The sequence below is a fragment of the Erythrolamprus reginae genome, chromosome 2 (assembly GCF_031021105.1).
Source record: "Erythrolamprus reginae isolate rEryReg1 chromosome 2, rEryReg1.hap1, whole genome shotgun sequence".
NCBI lineage: Eukaryota > Metazoa > Chordata > Lepidosauria > Squamata > Dipsadidae > Erythrolamprus > Erythrolamprus reginae.
The window spans coordinates 182255639-182272547 of record NC_091951.1 but is presented as its reverse complement, the minus strand read 5'-3'; the positions used below and the strand labels follow the sequence as shown (position 1 = coordinate 182272547).

Below are 16909 nucleotides of genomic sequence, written 5' to 3'. Positions count from 1 at the left end.
GCATTTTGCAAGCAAAACTATCCATAAATTGAAAAAACTTTCACAAAAACGGGGGGGCGTGCATTATATCAGCAAAATAAACCAATAAGAATTACTTTTTTCATTTCAATTTTTATATCATTGTGTGCAGAAATGTTCAGACTACTTTCCAAGTGAAAAAAGCTTTCAAAAAGACCAAACATAAGCACTGCAAATGAAGAGTTTTCGGTCCGGGTCAGGGTGACCCGGGAACAGAAGATTTTTAACTTTTTTTGCCCAGCAAAAACTAAGCCCCCCACCCCCCCAAAAAAATTCTCATAGAGAGAACCCCTGAAATGATGAATAGTCATGAAATTTCAAGTTTCAGATATGCAGGGAAATTTTTTTACAGGGACTCAAACTTGGCTTCGGGTCACATACGACCCGAACAGAACAGCAGGGTTTTAAACCAAGGGGCTTGTACAAGAAGCCCCTTGGTTTCACATGGGAAGCTGCTTCTCTGAAATGGTTTTCCATCAAAATCTAATAACTTTTTTGTCAGTTCTGTCAATTTCATATACGTGCCACTTCAGAACATCTGTAGAACAAAGGAAGTACGATGAGGATTGTTGCCTTTTGAAATAAATACATGCAGCAACTTTAAATGAGACTGAATACTGAATTTTGGCCTCATATCAAGTGTTACTACTGTGGCTTCAGTGCTATATGGCAACCTATCTTCTCAGTATTCTGTAAAGATGGGGAGTTTTGTTTCAATTTTCATAGATTATGGGGACTATTCAAGACCGCCTTCTGCGGCATAAATCCCAGCAGCCGGTTAGGTCCCACAGAGTTGGCCTTCTCCAGGCCCCATCAACCAATGTCATTTGGCGGGGCCTAGGGGATGAGCCTTCTCTGTGGGGGGCCCGGCCCTCTGGAATAAGCTCCCCCCAGAGATTCGTACTGCCCCCACCCTCCTCATCTACCACAAGAGTCTTAAGACTCACCTATGTCCCCAGGCCTGGGGCAATTAGACCTTGCCCTCTGACCAATAAATGTGATGCATGGTGTGATTGGATTGTTTGACTATGTATTATATAGGGTTTTTACTTGCACTTTTTTAATATATTAGATTTGTTCTGTATGCTTTGTCTTTATACTTATTTTGTGAGCTGCCCCAAGTTTTCAGAGAAGGGCGGCATTCAAATTTAATAAATTGAATTGAATTGAATTGACTATTACGTTTAGAGTGCGGGGAAGATGAAATATAATAAGAGTGGATTGTTGATATTTAACATGATTGCCCAAGATTATTAAATTAGTATCCTACTTGTAAAGTAATCCTTAAAATCAAGTTCAAAAATTGGAGTTTAAGTTTCTAAACTTTTTCAATTCCTAAAATATTATGAAATTTGAATTATTATAACAATGTCAGTTACTTTTAGGGTCATCTGCAGTGAAGGGTTACCAATTTTTTTGCTACCGCACTGTGGGCATGGCTTATGCAGGACGCCCTGCATTTTCTTTCAACATCTTTCAGTGCAAATTGGGTGCTGTGGGGTAGAGCTCTGTTTTCGCTACCCTACTGCATTCCCCCACCCCCAATCCAGGCAGCAGCACCCCCAACATCTGTACTATGAAAGTGCAGTGATTTTCAGCAACTTCATTTCCTGTGGATAGACTCATATAAAATGCCAGGAGCTCTGAGGAGTCTGCCTCCATTTCGGCTATATTTTCGAAAGTTCCCACTGTATGGGGCTGAGCTCTCTATTCTGCAGTAGAGTTTTCATGACACAAGGCCAGGGTATAAATAACAGAACACACCGAAACATTCTTTACTGAGGCTTTATTGAGATGCAGATAGTCATATACCCATGAAAGAGAATCAACTCAAAAAACTAAACTGAGCAAAGAAGTTTTCAGTGCCACAAAGAAAGAAAAGGAAAGAGGGAAGGAAAACGGGGCATAATTCAGACAAGGTTAAATTTGTGAAGATCCCACTTTTTTTTTTCTTAAAAGAACATGCTCGCAATAAGTGCTTATTTTTTTTTTCACTGAAATGATAAGGCCCTAAAATAGCACTTAACCCTGGCAAGGTGGAACCTACACTTTGTGCACGATAATGAAAAACTTTTCCACTTCTATCTAAACATCTTCCAGGCCTTCCACAGTTAACCATGGAAAAAAAAAGACCAAGGGGAAAAATCCCAGAGTTTTGGAAATAGAGAGATGATTCTCCCTGATGGGGCAACACAGAATCTATACTCCTATCACTCAACAATGTGTGTATTGATCAACATAAGCACGCATACTTGACATAAGCTTCTATGAAGTGAAACGATCTTTGTCATTTTAGGTTATGCAAACATAGCCTGAATGTGTTTTGCATTTGTTCTTTTGACTGATTCATTCTGATTGATATTTGGGCATGAAATGTAATAATGAGTCAAGGACAAAGAATGCAAGAGCTAGACATATTATGAGAAAACAGACACAGTGGTTGTAAGAGACAAAGTTCTTTTCTCTGAAAGATGCCAAGGTTGGGTTGGGTATGCTTGGTGGAGATCATCAGAAGAATGTTCCTTTGATCCAGAAGTAGGCTGTCATTGCATCTGTGACTCGTTACTTCCTACTCATGAAGGAGGAGGAAGAGGAGGAGGTGGTGGTAGTTTTTTTCACAATGGCACTTCCGCAGCTGGAGGAATATCCTCCTCCATACCCTCCTCCTACGGAGCAGGCTCCTCCTCCACCACCTATGCTGCAGACACCTCTCCCACTTCCAGAACTGAAGCCACCGAAACCACCAGAGCCTCCTCCAAAGCACGATCCTCCTCCGTAGCTACCTCCGTAGCCACCACCCATTCCTCCGCCAGAAGTCATGGAAGAGCCAATCACAGCTGGAAGGGGGAAAAAGAGCCAAGATTATTGCAAGTTTCATTAAAGCAAATACTTCCCAGTGATGGTTACAATGAAAACAACCATGACATTAAATATAGCTGGAACCAGCAAGGAAATCTAATTTGCCCTAGAGATTCTTTCCTAGGAACTTGAGGTTAAACTCAATGTCTATGCACAAAGCTCATTTGACACTTTTTGTTGTGTTAAAAAGGCAGGGGGAGGAAAAAGCTCAAACGTGTATCTTAATGTCAGATTTAATGTTTTTAAAATTCACACATAGACATAAAGCTACCAAACAGCCGTGTTGTAAACATTGTGTGTGTGAAGGAGGGAGGGAGGGATTCAGCACCATAACCATAAACACGTATGTTGTGGTCTGTCCAGAGTCTCCTATGGCAAGATAGATGATTATACAGTATAAGCAAATAAATAAAATGTTGCATTTGCAGCAAAGATCGTTACTAAAATCCATGACCCACAATATGTTGATCACTTCACTATTGTCCCTCTTCATTATTGTTCATGTAGAATGCTAGTCGTTGTAGGTCAAAAATTTATTTATTATTAATTAATTATTATTAATTGGTCTTATATAAATACCTGAAGGGCAATTAATTTATCACTCCTTCAGTACTGCAAAGTTCTATAATTAAATTATTACATTAACTTTGCATTCAATTCCCCTGCAGACTAGACTTATGACGGGTTTTAGATGAATATGACAATTGTATGATGCTCAATAAAAATCAGATTTGCCGCTATGCATATTCTGGATTTTTCTTTTAGTTATGAAAAGTAGATTATAAATGAAAACATAAATCTAGTTTTACTTACAGACGCTCACAGCACTTTGGCACTCTCCAGACATTCTGTGAAGGAAAAGTTGTATTTATAATGAGTTATTAATGGTGATGTTTAATTGGGCAATTATATAAAATGCTAAAAAAAAACACAATATGTAATCAATATGAAGAAATCCTCTTAAACTTGGCTAGTACCATCTGCCATAGAACTACCATGAATGTACTGCAACCTCTTTGCTTGGTTAGTAAGTTTATAACTTTTAAGAAATAATTGAAGATTATTATTTCGGTCCTTCCAGTTCACACAAGCATGATATCTATCTCATATTACTCTGCCATGACTCTGAGTGATTGATTTAAAATATCTAAGTCGTGTGGATTGTCTCTCCAGGTTACTATGCTTAAATAAATCCTTATCTGAGTTGGGACATTATATTTGTAATATTCCCTGAAGGTCAATGTTTCTCAACCTAAGAAGCTTTCAGATATGTGGATTTTGATTATCAGAATTCTGGGAGTTGGAATCCAGACATCTTAAAGTTGCTGAGGTTGAAAAACAAAGCTTTAGGTTTAGTCTGTTTTTTCTTTTCAACACAATCATCTTGAAGCATTCAAAGGGCTGCACTCAGCCACATTTTTCACAAGAAGAGGACTCAATAAATCTTTCTCTGGGTCTAAAGTTGCATTGATTTCTAAGTGGATCCACACTCCAGAAGTTAACAAATGCAGTCAGGAAAAAAAAGGAACATGTACTAGATTCTGCCATAATTTTTTGTCATTAACAATAGCACTTAGACTTACAGTATATACCACTCCACTCCATGGTGCTTTACATCATTCTCTAAGTGATTTAAAAATGTCAACATATTGCCCCCAACCATTTTCCTCATTATACAAACCTCGGAAGGTGGAAAGCTGAGTCAACCTTGTGCCAGTCAGGATCGAACTCTTGGCTATGGGCAGAGTTAGCTTGCAATAGTGCATTCTAACCACTATTCCTATATTGTGTCCTATACTGCACCACCATTACTCCTATATTGTTTCTTCATGGGGATTTGGGATACTTGTCCATCTATTACATTTTACCCACCTGCTTTCTTCTCCTTCCAGCAATTTCCTGTAGGTAGCAATTTCAATATCAAGTGCCAGCTTAACGTTCATCAGCTCCTGGTAGTCTTTCAAGAGACGAGCCATCTCTTCCTTCGACTTCTGCAAAGCCTCCTCTAGTTCAGAGAGCTTTTCTCTGGCATCCTTGAGTGCCAGGTCACCACGCTCCTCAGCTTCTGCAATAGAAGCCTGCAGCTTCTCACACTGAAAGAGAATAGAAACTAAAAGATAGCAAAGGTATTTCTTCCTGGGTCCATTTATTTATTTGTTCCCTGCTTTTATTATCTGTACAAATAACTCAAGGTGGTGAACGTATCTGATACACCTTCCTTCTCCTGTTCTCCCCACAATGACAGTTCTTTGGAGTGAGTTGGGCTGAGAAAGAGTAACTGGCCCAAGGTCACTCAGCTAGCTTTTATGGTTTACTGTGGGACTTGAACTTACGGTCCCCAACTTTCCAGCCTGGTGCCTTAGTAGTCTATCAGCTACCAAGATAAATACCAATACAATTATAGTTGTGTCCCTACTCATCTCTGCCATTTTCCTACAGGCCTGTAGGACACTGGCACCATCAGAAAGTATATCATGTTGATACTCCATAGTCCAAGAGGCTTATAGGAGAAAACAAATGCTAAAATAGGAGATGATGCTTCTAAGGGTCTCTCTTACTATTACCCAAAGGACATCAGTGCCTCCCATGGATAACTCAATTATCAACATTATCATGCACTAGGAAACTTATTCTCTAGTCAATGGAAAGCAAGAACATTGAGGTTGCATCTTCTTGCTTGACACATTTATTAAATTTTATATTCTGTTGCAATTAAAGCATCATCAACACTAGGTCAGGCTAACCAAACAATGTTTTTTTTACACATTAGGAAATTCTAAAGAAACTTCCCCTTCTTCAAGTTAGTCCTACAAAAATCTTCTGGCCATACCTGTTTCTTCACATTTTCTATTTCAGATCGCATCCTCTGAATTGTCCGGTTCAGCTCAGCGATCTCAGTCTTGGTATCACGTAGACTGTCACCATGTCTCCCAGCTGAGACTTGCAGTTCTTCATACTAATATTCCACACAGAGAGAGAGACCACACACACACACAAAAAGGGAAGGGCAAAGATTAAATCTGAAAATCTTTGGGAGCAAGGCCCAACTAATTAAGCTTCCCCCAAATGCTGTGATGCCTTTGTAAAGCTGTCTCCAGAACAGATGTGTTTATAGCAAAGGCACTTTTTCAAACAAGGCTTGCCTGCAATACAACTTTCTGAAGTATTGCAGATGGATCATTGTCCAATTTGACCAAAAGACCTTTTGGCATTTTAGTACTTGGCAGCAGAGGGGCATAGGTTCAATGCAGAGCTTCTACAAATAGGAGTTTGTCTCTGAAACTGTGGAAGATGCCTTCAGCCAGATAAATCCATTGACTGATTGAGTTCATGTCAGCTCTTAGCTACCACTTGGACTTTCCCCAGGAGGATGTTTCAGGTCTTTGGTAAACCCAATGGTATAGGATTTTCTGCCTAAGTAAGGGGTTGGACTAGAAGACCTCCAAGGTCCCTTCCAATTCTGTTAGTCTATATTATTTTCTATTCAGTATAAGGAAGATTTTAATGTCCACCCACTGTTGATTGTGTTTCCTAAGAATGCACAGTTCAGTGGTCGAAGCATTCCAAGAGAGCTTATTCAGGCTTATTGCGTATCACATATCTGCGTCTCAGCTGAGGATTATTCTACATTGAAAAAGCTTGAAAAGAACAAACACTTGAAGGCTCACCTTGCCTTGATACCAAGATTCTGCTTCTGCCCGGCTCTTCTGGGCAATGTCCTCGTATTGAGCTTTAACCTCAGCAATGATGCTATTCAAGTCCAAGTTGCGGTTGTTGTCCATTTGAAGGACAACGGAGGTATCGGAAACAGTTTGCTGCATCTGGTTCAGTTCCTGCAAAGGGAATCCAACCATCTTCATTAATCCAACCTGAACACATTAATTTCCTCCAATGTATTTGTTGTCGCTGTTTTTATATCTTGCTTTTATTGTGCCACTTGAAGATGGTATACATAATGCTTTCTTTTTCCCCACAATAGTAATTCTGTCATGTGTGTCAAATGGCAACTAGCTGGCGTCCATGCATAAGGTCAAGGCAGAGCCCACCTCCTCCCAGGTTATTTTTATTATTATTATTATTATTATTTATTGGATTCGTATGCCACCCCTCTCAGGAGACTCGGGGCAGCTAACAGCAATAACAAGACAGTATACAATAATAATCCAATACTTTTCCAGCATCTTAACCACTATATCAAACCCATGTTCACATTACAAGTCTGGAAAGTGTGTGTGTGTGTGTGTCTGTCTGTCTGTCTGTCTGTCTGTCTGTCAGAACAAGGACTCTATCACGCGCCATGTTGCTTGCATTAGTGATCAGCCTATGTACTTACAGCTTCATACAGACACCTCAGGAAATTGATTTCATCTGTTAAGGCATCCAGTTTTGCCTGCAGTTCCACTTTGTTCATGTAAGCAGCATCTACATCCTGTGGAGGGACAGGACAGAAAAAGGTTCAGTCCTCTGCACATCTGACATTGAACAGGATGAAAATCACCTTCATTTAAAAGACGGGTGTTATTTCTTCTAAAAATGGCAGTTTCGGAATTAAACTACAACACGAGGAGCCGGGAATGTTGTTCTGTTACATAGCAATTATATTTTTAAGAGCTCATGGGTAGATAGGAATGGTAGCAAAAGAATCCCATTCTCTGTTGTTTTTTTAAAAAATCCCTAGTTTCCTTCAAAGTGCAATTTTCAGTCAGGCATGAAAGCATCTAAGCCTTTTAAGCAAACATCAAAAGCAGCTATGCATCTTATCAATATCAAATAATAGCATCTTACTTCTCTTCCCTACTCATTATCTGCTGTGAACATTTTCAACTTCCTAGACAGTATACTTCCATGGTGTTGAATCTATGGCAAGCGTGCCATGGGTGGCACACAAAGCTATATCTGAGGGTATGTGAGGCATTGCCCTATGTCAACTCCAGTGTGCATGTGTATGCTGGACAGCTGATTTTTGGTTTTCCGGAGGGTGGAGGGCAGTGAGGCCATTTTCACCCTCTGGAGCCTGTGGATGGCAAAAAACAGACCCAACGGGCCAATCAGAAGTTCAGAAACTAACTTCCGGTAGGCCCGGTAGGCCATTTTTCAACTCCCCAGGCATCAGGAAGATATCCTGAAGCCTGGGAGAACAGAGGCTTCAGTGAGGCCTGCACGCATGCGTAGGGGGGCAGCAGAGTGTTGTCTGTGCAGGTACGGGGAGGGCATTATATTATGGGTGTGGGCACACTGGCGCATGCTATTGCATGTTCACCTGGCCTTTTGGCACCCAAACAAAAAAAGGTTCAGCATCACTGGTATAGTTACTCTTGGCCAGTGTTACTTTATATTAATCTCTAAAACAAGGGGACACAATCTGAAGTTAGTTGGGGGAAAGATCAAAGGCAACATGAGAAAGTATTATTTTACTGAAAGAGTAGTAGATCCTTGGAACAAACTTCCAGCAGACGTGGTTGGTAAATCCACAGTAACCGAATTTAAACATGCCTGGGATAAACATATATCCATTGTAAGATAAAATACAGGCAATAGTAAAAGGGCAGACTAGATGGACCATGGGGTCTTTTTCTGCCGTCAGTCTTCTATGTTTCTATGTTTCTAAAATAGTGAACTATCCTATTCTTTTACAAGCAGCACCGTGGAAGTGGATATTATAAGAAACTGTTGTCATCAGGCAATAGAAATCAGGAGCCAGGGTTCTTTCAAATTAGTACAAGTTTATTCCACGCTATCTCTAAACAAAAATCTGAGCTACTAACAGTCAAGGCAAATTGGCAGCAGATAAGAGTCAATGGAATTAAGGAAGGCTCGACTTAGGCCTATTGTAGGTAAGAAGGGACTTCAAACTGATGACAAGCCTGATCCCCTTCCTTGGGCTCAGCCTGGTCATCTCTTACAAGTGCCACTTTAGAACTTTTCCCCCTCAACTCATAAAGAAAGAGTAGGGTTTACTGCAAACAGTGTTGAAAGCAAGCATAATTTAATGGGAAGGACACTGAAGGAGTATCCTGAAACTTTCAACAAGCCGAGCCTGTGGCTACCACCAGGGCTCCTTAACTCAAGCCAACTTTCCTTTTCATCCCTTCACCATTCCAGTTGAAGCGCTTACCTTTTTCAAGAGCACAAAATCATTCTCTGCTGCAGTTCGCTTGTTAATCTCTTCTTCATATCTGACGGAAAGAAAGAGAGAAAGAAAGAACGGTTGCATTTCTCCTTCTGGGTGTCTGGTACTATGGTCTCCAATGTATCATCCATTCATCCATACTTTCCAAACTATTCCAATTTTTTAAAGAATCCTTTAATTTCCCTATCCAGTCATGTCTGACTCTAGGTGCAATGCTATCTCTGTTTCTTGGCTGAAAGAGCCAGTGTTCTCTGAAGACATTGTCCATAGATGTGTGGTCATCACAGCTATATACCAAAGGCACATGAACATTGTTAACCTTCCCATTAAAATGGTATCTCTTCATCTCTCATTTGCATGTTTTCCAATTGTTATGTGGAAGGAGTTGAGTCAAGAACAGGAGTTCATCTCATTGTGTGGAGCTTGGGCTGCCAGCTTTCAAACTCAGCATCTTTAAGCACTGAGCCATTGCAATAATCTTTACTTTGGAGTTAATAATAATAAGGACTCAAGAGGCAGATAAAAATACCAAATCCACTGTAAACATTGGCGGACTATGTGATGGACCATAATAATAATCAGATCGACCAACCATAATAATGTAATATTTAAACAAGGAATCAAAAACATTTTTCACATATTTGTGATCTCCTATTTTACTTTTCTTTTCTTTTCTTTCTTTTTAGGTATGGAAAGTGGAATAGGATTAGCCATGACTTCTAAAGTGTCCTACCAATCAAAATGCTTTAAAATCTTTTCATTTAGTTTTTCTGCAGCGGAAGAATTCGGAAATCTGAAAGTCGACACTTTTCAAAGTTGCGGAAGAGCATGGGCTTCTCAAATTTGGGCTATTGTACAGCATTACTTTATAACTGGAGATAACATCTATGGCTTGAGCAATATGAAGCAAAAGATGCTATACTAAAAAAAAAATTCTGGAATTCAACCCTATTATATTGGCCTAAATTATAAGCGTTTTAAAGGAGCAAGCCTTCCCCAATTCTGTATACAAGTGATGGTGAACCTTTTCAGACCTAAATGCCCAAACTGGAATGTGGGTGCATGCACATCTATGTACAAGCGGCGGAAACCCAGAGATCAGTTGGCCAGGGTGTATGCGCGTGCTGGCCAACAGCTCTTTGGGTTTCCAGCATGCAGTTGTGTGCCAGCCAGCTGGTCTTTGCAGGGCCAGAGCACTGGAAATCCGAAGACCAGCTGACTGGGGCACGCATGCCGATTTTTGGGCATTTTTGGAGCCATTTTCAGGGCCATTTCGGGGTTGGCTTTTGGGCATTTCTCAGGGTGTTTCAGGGCATTTTCCAATGCTCTGGCACCCGCGTTGGAAACCAGAAGAGCAACTGACAATGGCATGTATGCCCACATGCCCCATGCATGTGCCACCTCTGGCAGGTGTGCCATATGTTCGCCATTACGACTATATACATTCCCTAAAAACTGGACAGTGCACAGCAGCCAAGATGAAAAATATGTCATAAAACAGATTATTGGTAAGAATTGGTTGAATGTAGCCCACACTGATATATAAAGGGAGGGAAGAAAAGAAGGAGAGAGATGAGCTAAGATATGTCTTTCTATTCACAGGCATGCATTTCCAATACATGTGATAGATAATTAAGCATGTGCATTGAAAAGAAAGAGACGAAATGATCCTCATTTTTAGGGAAATGGATGCTCTTGTAAAGAAAAAAGCACCCCCTTGAAATGCCATGAGTAAATTGTTCCAGATTCTTCATAAGACAGAAGAAGTACTGGACATTTATCTAACGAAACCCAATTTTCGTGGATTTATATGAAAGAATATCAAGAGTTGTTAATTTGGATTAATTCTCCCCTTACTTGTTTTTGAAATCCTCCACAAGATCTTGGAAGTTTTTCAGTTCTGAGTCAAGTCCTCGCCTCTCGTTCAGAAGACCATCCAGCTGCCTCCTTAGATTGTTGATATAAGCTTCAAAGAATTGATCTAGATTTTTTCGACCACCAGTGCCTTGGCCCTGTTCTTGCAAGAGTTTCCACTTGGTCTCCAATATTTTATTCTGTTGCTCTAGGAAACGAACCTAAAAAAGAGAATGGGGCAGAGAACAGAAAAGCAGAGCAAAAGTCATATTCCAATAGGTTGGAAGAAGTCATATTCCAATAGGTTGGAAGTCATATAGTCCTATTGGAAGTAAGATAGTCATATTCCAATAGGTTGTATGTAACAGAGTTATCTCTGTATTTTTAAGCATTTGATTCTAAGATATTGTTTTATTTCTTTGCCTTCTAGAATGATTCAGAGTGGATTGTATAGAAATGTTCTTTCCACAAATTCTTAATGTCGGAATTGAGTCCTCTTCACTGACTCTCTAGTCTAGAACATGAATCTTTGTTTACTGATAGACTCCAAGTTTCATCAGTCAGTGATTGGCACCCAGGCAGCAGTGAGCAGAATTTTAAACCAGATGGATTCTTCAACCCAACGGAAAACGTTAGAATTCTGGATTGATTTCTCATTATGGTGAAGATACACCATACAACACAATGTGCTATTTTATTCACTGTCACTGCGAATGTGACTATATTAAAACAAAGAATATTGAGGAGACTACATTAGTTCTTAAGTATGGAATGTGATAGACTTGTCTCATTTTATATCAGTGAAACCGATGAAGAAATATACTAACTTACTGTACTCTACTACAACAAGTCTACCAATATCTGCCTCCAACACCCCCAAATTCTCATCTACAAAATTTGCACACATCTTCAAAGCTGAGCCTCATTCACCTCAATGCAATCCTTGGGGAAGTCTTCTTGACTAGACTCTACAGAAGATTTCCACATGAAGAAGATTCCTTACCAACTTGGTAAGATTAAATATTTTATTCCAGATAAGCAATGCAGCAATTAATGCAAAAGTACTTTGCATAGTTAGAGTTTATAATCTACATTTTTTTCTCCTTGTCTTTTGAATTTAAGAACATGTAATAAGTCAACTAATCGTCTGGGGCAGGGGCAGGCAAAGTTGACTCTCCTATGACATTCAACTCCCAGAATTCCTGAGCAAGCACAATTGTTTCAGGAATTCTGGGAGTTGAAGTCCACAAGTCATAGAAGAGCCAACTTTGCCTACCCCTGGTCTGGGGGACTGTCTGTTGTATGTACTTATCAGTACTATCCCAACAGATTAATTACCATACCAAAGCTAATTTGAAACCATGCCACGTGTTGTCAGCAACCATGGCCTTAAAATACTTTCTGCAACAGGAAAAATGTGTTTTTCTTTTTTTATACCAGTGAGGTTATTCTCTTTTCCTGAAATTGCCTGCCTGATGATAACAACCGCATCTCTAAAATAAGTTCCCATACCACTAAGCCTCCAAATAAGTCAAACCACAAGAACCAGGCACTACATCTTCCGTAGAACACTCACAGTGATTGCTAATTCAGATCTACCACAAAGGCACAATTGTTGCATCTACTGGCACTAATTTCAGTTCTCTCTCCAAACCATTTTGGATCTTTTGTTTTACTTTTCCTGTATTTTTGCCTACGTGGCTCACTATCGGGGTCACCCCTCATATTTAGAATAGCAGGTCCTACTTCCTATTCTTCTATAGGATCCTTGCAGTTGGCTGAGAGATAAGAGTACTGAAATTGCAAATAAAAGTCATTGGAAAGAACAACCATGTGGGCTATCCCTACTGTTAATGAACAGTTAATGAGCATAGTTAGTGATTGGCAGCCTAGGTAAGGGTCAGGTATATAACTAGTACATATCCTGTAATTGAAATCCAATAGATCTACAATCTACTTTTCTGCACTTTGACATAATGATTATCGCACAACTTAAATTCCAGATTCTTATTGGCCTGTCTTTTCTCTACTGATGTCTTATTGGCTGTATGTTAATTTTGACAGCATGAGAAGAAATGCAAAGTAATAGCACATCAATAGCAAACATTTCAACTAGACTGATAGTCAGATTTCTCCCCAGCATCCTGGTATGGAGTAGTAGTATTTTGCCTTTAGGCTTAGAACAACCTCAGGGAATTTCTAGCACTTCACCAAACTACAGTTCCCAGAATTCTTTGAGAAAACAAGCCATGACAGTTACAGATTTAATCACAGTCCATGTGCCAGCAAAGATGTTTTTTTCTCCTTCATAATTCATTGTAAAGCTTTTAAAATCACTCCATATATCTTGGAGTTTACTGTTTGTAAAGCAATTCACAAATCATATGCACTGTAAAGTTAAACTATTCCAAAGAAAGTAAGGAAAGGTTTAGAAAAATAAGAAAATTATTATTATTATTATTATTATTATTATTATTATTATTATTAGAAACTTTCTCACCTTGTCAATGAAGGAGGCAAACTTGTTGTTAAGGTTCTTGATCTGTTCTCTCTCTTCTACCCTCACTTTCTGGATCTCTGGATCTATCTCCAAATTGAGGGGCTGCAGGAGATGCTGGTTGATGGTCACTTCCTTGATGCCTCCAGGTGGGCAAGCTGGAAAGCCACCACCAAAGCCACCACCAGCTCCATAACCGGCACCAAAGCCACCACCAGCTCCAAAGCTTCCACCCCCTTGGACACAACCCCCACTGAAACCTCCACCGAAGCTACTGCCAACGCTACCATAGGAGATTCTCTTGTTGCCCCCTTGATTAAGATTATACAGACTTCTGCTGCCAAAAGCACCACCTCCACCTCCGCTACGGACAGAACAGCCACGGCTGCTGGAAACGGTGTTGAAGCTCATTCTTTTTCCACCTGAGAAGCAAGCTGAGCTGGAGCTGAATCCCTTGTTCCCTCCTGATACGCTTATCCCAAAAGACTGACGAGACATGGTGATTAGGGGATAGCTGGCTGATGGCAGTGACTCTTTGAAAGAAAGACGTTCCTAGTTCGGAGTACAACTGAGCCCCTGTCCCAGTGAGGCCAGAATCTTCCTTTTTATCTGTTCAGAGAGTTGGCTTGGATGAGAGGGGAGTGGAAAATCTTTTTTTAAAAAAAATGTATTCCTGGGCTTAGGTGTGCTTCGAACCCTCCCTCTTGCACGGTGCCAGAAACTGACCTACCCTGTAACACACCCCAAGGGAGCTAAAGAGACTGACTATGAACTCTAGACAACCCCAAATTATTTGCATCACCCTTCTGTCAATGGAAGTTAGCTGCTGCTATGACTACTGTCTGTATGGTAGGGCTTGGCAAGTTTCTTTGACATTCTTCAGCCCTGCAGGAAAAATAATGCCTTAAGACACATTCTAATCCCGCTCTTTTTCTTAAACCTGATGGCAGATTATTCTTTTCAGCACGTTCCAGAAAAAAAAAAGTGTATTTAAAAAAAAATCCACACCCAATGACTGCATCACCCATCCCTGGATTTTTTCCCCCTTGAAATAAAAGAAAGAAATCCTGCAAGAATCTGTCTGATTTCTCAGCAGGAGGGGAAAAAAACCATTTTCTCAGCACCATTTTTCTTTTTTAAAAAAAAAAGGTATGTAGTCAAAGATAGACTGTATATCTGCTGTGCTTCCAGCAAGGAACTCAAGGTAGAATACCTAATTCCTGATTATCCCAAATTAATCTTTCTTTCTTTCTTTCTTTCTTTCTTTCTTTCTTTCTTTCTTTCTTTCTTTGTATGCCGCCCCTCTCCGTAGACTCGGGGCGGCTCACAACAGCAATAGAACAATTCATAACAAATCTAATAGTTTAAAAACATTTTAAAAACCCCATTATTAATCAGACATACATACAAACATACCATACATAAATTGTATAGGCCCGGGGGAGATATCTCAATTCCCCCATGCCTGGCGGCAAAGGTGGGTTTTAAGGAGTTTACGGAAGGCAAGGAGGGTGGGGGCAGTTCTAATCTCCAAGGGGAGCTGGTTCCAGAGGGTCGGGGCCGCCACAGAGAAGGCTCTTCCCCTGCGACCCGCCAAACGACATTGTTTAGTCGACGGGACCCGGAAAAGGCCAACTCTGTGGGACCTAATCGGTCGTTGGGATTCGTGCAGCAGAAGGCGGTCCCGGAGATAATACATTTTCTCAATTGCAGAATCATGATATTGGGCAGTATCTATTCCAACTCCTTTCCAAAGTGGAATCTTTGTTCTCTGCTAAGTGCTATTGCTGTTAGTTGAAAATCTCTGGGGGGTAAAGAAACCTGTCTTTCCATTCAGTATTCCTTTTTTAGTATAAATTATACAAACTAAAAATATATAAAAATGAACACATGGACATTATTGATACTATTATTTCTTTAATACCAAATTACATAGCATTTTGTATAAGTCATGTTCTTATCCAAATTGGTTACAATCCCAAATTTAATGTTCAGTGTGTGTTATATGAAAAATAAATAAGAATTAAAAAATAATGTGATCTAACAACTACTGAAAAATAATGCATCCCGGACATAAATGTTTTCAACTCCTACCCTCAAAACAATGCTATAGAGCCCTGCACACCAAGACAACTAGATACAAGAACAGGTTTTTCCTCCAAAAGCCATCACTCTGCTAATCCAATAATTCCCTCACCACTTTGAAACTATTCACTAAGGCTGCATTACTATTACTATCAGTCTTCTCATTGTTCCTATCACCCATCTCCTCCCACTTATGACTGCAGGACTGTAACTTGTTGCTTGTATCCTTATGATTTATATTCAATTCAATTCAATTTATTAGATTTGTATGCCGCCCCTCTCTGAAGACTCGGGACGGCTCACAACAACAATAAAAACAGTATAACAATGGAACAAATCTAATAATAAAATTACATTAAAAAACCCCAACAATTTAAAAACCATACAACCCATACATACCAAACATAAAATATAAGAAAGCCTGGGGGAGATGTCTTAATTCCCCCATGCCTGGCGATATAGGTGGGTCTCGAGTAACTTGCGAAAGACAAGGAGGGTGGGGGCCATTCTAATCTCCGGGGGGAGTTGATTCCAGAGGGCTGGGGCCGCCACAGAGAAGGCTCTTCCCCTGGGGACCGCCAAATGACATTGTTTGATACTGATTGTTTCCTGATTGCTTATTTGTACCCTATAACCAGAGGTGGGCTTCTAAGGCGGAACAGTGACATGTGCTCTCCCCCGTGGCTCTGAGTGTTAGCAGAGTCCAGCACAATTCTGCTACTGCACCTGGGCAGGTAGTGAAATCGCGCACGGACACGCAGAATTGCCCTAGCAGTCAGAGTCATGGGGGCGAGCACACATCAACATTCCACCTTAGCAGTCCACCTCTGCCTATGACCATCATTAGGTGCTGTACCTTATAATTCTTGATGAATGTATCCTGTCTTTTTATGTACAATGAGAGCATATGTGCCAAAGACAAATTCCTTGTGTGTCCAATCACACTTGGCCAATAAAGAATTCTATTCTATTCTGAAAAATAATGCAAAGGCTTTGTGTGAAGAACTTTAGGTTCTGTATGTGAGAAAGAATGAAATTATCTACAATGAGGGAAAAAGCCCTTCAACTTCGAGGTGACACACACCAGAGGATGTGATTAGAAAAGTCCCCTTGATGCAACATTCACCCCCTTTGTTATAAATATTTTTCTTCCTTCCTCACCAGCCCTCAAGGGAACCAGAAGACTGAAATTCTCACCTAGCCTGTTCCCTATCTATCCCCTCATCAAAATCATTAGAAGATATTAAAAGGTATCTGGGCTTAAGACAGAGCCTTGGGATACCCCATTGAAAACTTTCTTCCACGTACATTAGATGCAGTTCCATGGAGTACTACACATTGAGTGTGATTGATCAGCCAGTTACAAATTAATATGATGATGATGCCGTCTAACTCACACTTTTCTGTTTTAGAAAGTAGTAAGTTGTGCTCTACTTTATCAAATGCCTTATCGAAGTCCAAATAAA

The 16909-nt window shown here is 40.2% G+C and overlaps 1 protein-coding gene across 1 annotated transcript; it reads right to left on the bottom strand.

The window, feature by feature from the left end:
- Positions 1–1789: 1789 nt before the first annotated feature.
- Positions 1790–14127, bottom strand: LOC139161494 (keratin, type II cytoskeletal 4-like). Its single transcript, XM_070740688.1, has 9 exons — positions 13362–14127; positions 10865–11082; positions 8993–9053; positions 7211–7306; positions 6546–6710; positions 5708–5833; positions 4750–4970; positions 3691–3725; positions 1790–2855 (listed from the first exon to the last, which is right to left on the bottom strand). Exons 1-9 carry the CDS (start codon positions 13854–13856, stop codon positions 2581–2583), a joined length of 1692 nt encoding a protein of 563 aa, XP_070596789.1. The 5' UTR covers positions 13857–14127; the 3' UTR covers positions 1790–2580.
- Between the last annotated feature and the right edge of the window lie 2782 nt (positions 14128–16909).